This window comes from Amphimedon queenslandica, unplaced genomic scaffold (assembly GCF_000090795.2).
Source record: "Amphimedon queenslandica unplaced genomic scaffold, v1.1 AMPQUscaffold_13219, whole genome shotgun sequence".
In the NCBI taxonomy this organism is placed as follows: domain Eukaryota; kingdom Metazoa; phylum Porifera; class Demospongiae; order Haplosclerida; family Niphatidae; genus Amphimedon; species Amphimedon queenslandica.
In genome coordinates this window covers 13,052-16,282 of record NW_003546545.1, presented here as the reverse complement: position 1 = coordinate 16,282, position 3,231 = coordinate 13,052, and the positions used below count along the sequence as shown (strand labels likewise).

Here is a 3,231-nt window from a genome sequence, read left to right as displayed (position 1 = left end):
CTCCTCTGATATTTTATATTATGATGCTTATTTGTGGGTGTGGTTTTTGTAGTTTGAAAAAACCATAGAAAAGACTTATGAGGCTTTCTTTTATTGTTTTTTGGCCAATTATAAACACTAGCTATATATACTTTTGAAGTAGAAAAAAGGAACTGCCTACTGAGACATGTAGATGTAATGGCTGTAGTGGGTCTTTTCCTATCTACATGTAGGTCATCATTGCCATTAGTATTGTTACTGTATCAATATGAAATTATAATAGGGCCAAACACTAACAATCCAATGTTAAAGTAGCACAACTTATTTATGCATGTACTATACATGTAGATCTATAGATCTATATTTTATTTGTGTTAATGTAGTATTTTTACATGTGTCACTACATTATGGCTGGTTCTAGTTTTTATATTCATTTCAAACTATGATACTGTACACATACAGTCTACTTTAGTAAATAAATTCATGAAAACTAAAAATATAATAATACTCTAATTTTGATCAATTTTATTTAAGAATAATAATTATTATGAAGTTATTTTTGTTTACAGATTGCACTACTGGATCAATCCGTCTTGTTGGTGGTTCACACGATTGGGAAGGAAGAGTGGAAGTATGTGATAGTGGATCATGGGGCACTGTCTGTGATGATTTCTGGGGCTCCCCTGATGCAGCAGTAGTGTGTAGACAACTAGGCTGGGGAACAAGTGAGTTGATTCCTTTTGACAATGAATGATATATTGTGACAGGTGGAACTGCTCGATCAAGTGCCTACTTTGGTGAGGGTACTGGTAGTATCCTCCTGGATGATGTTCATTGCACAGGAACAGAAGAGTTTTTGACAAACTGCACACACTCGAGTACTCACAACTGTGGACACTATGAGGATGCTGGAGTATCTTGTGATGGTAAGTTTGTAGAATAAATTTGTGCTGTTAACAAAATGTATACTACTTTAGTTTGTACTTCTGGTTCTCTTCGTCTTGTTGGTGGATCAAACTCGAATGAGGGAAGAGTGGAACTGTGTCAAAATGGAAAGTGGGGTACAGTGTGTGATGACTTGTGGGACAACACTGATGCTGGAGTTGTATGTAGACAGCTTGGTCTAGGAACAAGTGAGTTAGCTAATATGATATGTTGTGAGTAGTTTCTTGTGATTAATTTTAGGTGGGACAGCTCGCAGCAGTGCATACTTTGGTCAGGGAAATGGATCAATACTATTGGATGATGTTGCATGTGATGGAACTGAACAATTTCTTACAAACTGCACACACACCTCAAATCACAACTGTGGGCATTCAGAGGATGCCGGAGTGACTTGTCCAGGTCCAGGTGAGTGTATGATTTATGAGATTGTTAATTTGTGGTGTATACATGTGCATGTAGCTTGCATTGATGGATTCGTTTGTCTTGTTGGTATAGCATGTTTGAGTTGATTTTGATTTAAAATTTTACGAATTTCACGAATTTCGCAAGAACTAGGCCAATGTCCCTGTACTATATAGTAAGGCTGCAAAAGTCATGGCTGCCATTTAGAAGTGGAGTAAATTGTACTTAATAATGCTACTGCATTAATTAATCAGGGATTCATACAGGATTTTTATTGTAGTAGGTGGACACAATGAAAATTAACGGTAACATTGCATATTTTTGAGGGTTTCCTTTTGGCATATTGCGCTAATTAACTAAAAGTTGGTTTGTCTGTGGAGGCGTAAACTATTGTACACATGATTTGCTAGCTTATTTCAATTGTGTAATGAATAACAGTGAAACACAGAAAGTATAGAGCAATTCATTAAGTTACTCAGACTATTTTAGGGGGGGGGGAACTTAGAGTAGGGGGAGGATATCCCACCCCCTTGTATGGCACCCTGTTAATAGTCTAGGGTGGTTAGGGCTGTGGCCAAATTTCACCAAAATAACAAGAGGAAGTTTTTTATTTTTATATTTTTTCCGATACACATATACATGTACATCTGATTCTGATAACAATTGACAGTTTATTATAGGTAAAGAAACCAGGCCAAAGTCCCTTTACTATAGCACAGGGTCTTTTGCCATATTTCACAAAAATAACTAAGAGAGAATATACTTGTTTTTATGTTACATGTATGTAGCAAGTTTGAGCTGATTCTAATTAAATTGGATTTAAAATTTTTTAAAAATAGCCATGTACATTCGCAGATCCTGAAATAATAGTTAGACAAGAGACACTTTTGACCATTTTGCTAAATTGTCTTAAAAACTTTGTGTTGTTCTACCTTTTTTTCTAAGCAAACATAATTTTAAAAATAAATTCATTAAAAGTATTTTAACACAATAACTTGTCCTACAGCAAGGTTTCCCACAAAGCATATAAGTGAGCAAGCTTCCTGAGCGAACAAGCACTACAATAGGGTACATGGGATTTGGAACAACTTTTAGGATTCATAAAAATCAAAATATTATCAGAATCAGCTCAAACTTTAAACACAGCATAAGAACATGTTTACATGTCTGTGTTAACGTAGTCTAAAAACATGTTTATTTATCAGAAGAAATTATAAAAATGGAGAATTTTCTACTTTTATACTTTTGACAAAATTTGGCCAAAGTCCCTGTACAGGGGCTTTGGTTTGATTTTTTAGCAACTTTAAAAATCTGTAAAAATCAGCTCAAAATTAATACACAACATAAGAACATGTATGATTATGAATAAGAAAAATTTGTGGTACATTGATACAACAATGTTTACTTAAAATTGTTAAAAATTATTTATTCACAGCATGTACTACTGGATCAATCCGTCTTGTTGACGGTTCACATGATTGGGAAGGAAGAGTGGAAGTGTGTGATAGTGGATCATGGGGCACTGTCTGTGATGATCTCTGGGACTCCCCTGATGCAGCAGTAGTGTGTAGACAACTAGGCTGGGGAACAAGTGAGTTGATTCCTTTTGACAATGAATGATATATTGTGACAGGTGGAACTGCTCGATCAAGTGCCTACTTTGGTCAGGGTACTGGTAGTATCCTCCTGGATAATGTTCAGTGCACAGGAACAGAAGAGTTTTTGACAAACTGCACACACTTGAGTACTCACAACTGTGGACACTATGAGGATGCTGGAGTATCTTGTGACGGTTAGTTTATAGAATAAATTTGTAGTATTGTGAGATGTATTTATTACTTTAGTTTGTACTTCTGGTTCTCTGCGTCTTGTTGGTGGATCAAACTCAAACGAGGGAAGAGTGGA

General features: G+C 35.7%; 1 protein-coding gene across 1 annotated transcript in view; it reads left to right on the top strand.

Annotated features, from left to right (window-relative positions):
- LOC100634157 (deleted in malignant brain tumors 1 protein-like) overlaps positions 1-3,231 on the top strand; it is a gene marked incomplete at its 3' end in the record, with an annotated part of 34,929 nt that overhangs the window by 18,653 nt on the left and 13,045 nt on the right. The window contains exons 14-20 of the mRNA XM_020000027.1: positions 549-704; positions 747-905; positions 957-1,112; positions 1,165-1,329; positions 2,762-2,917; positions 2,960-3,118; positions 3,171-3,226. Coding sequence (XP_019855586.1) covers positions 549-704; positions 747-905; positions 957-1,112; positions 1,165-1,329; positions 2,762-2,917; positions 2,960-3,118; positions 3,171-3,226 — 1,007 coding nt within the window. The remainder of the gene's footprint in view (positions 1-548; positions 705-746; positions 906-956; positions 1,113-1,164; positions 1,330-2,761; positions 2,918-2,959; positions 3,119-3,170; positions 3,227-3,231) is intronic.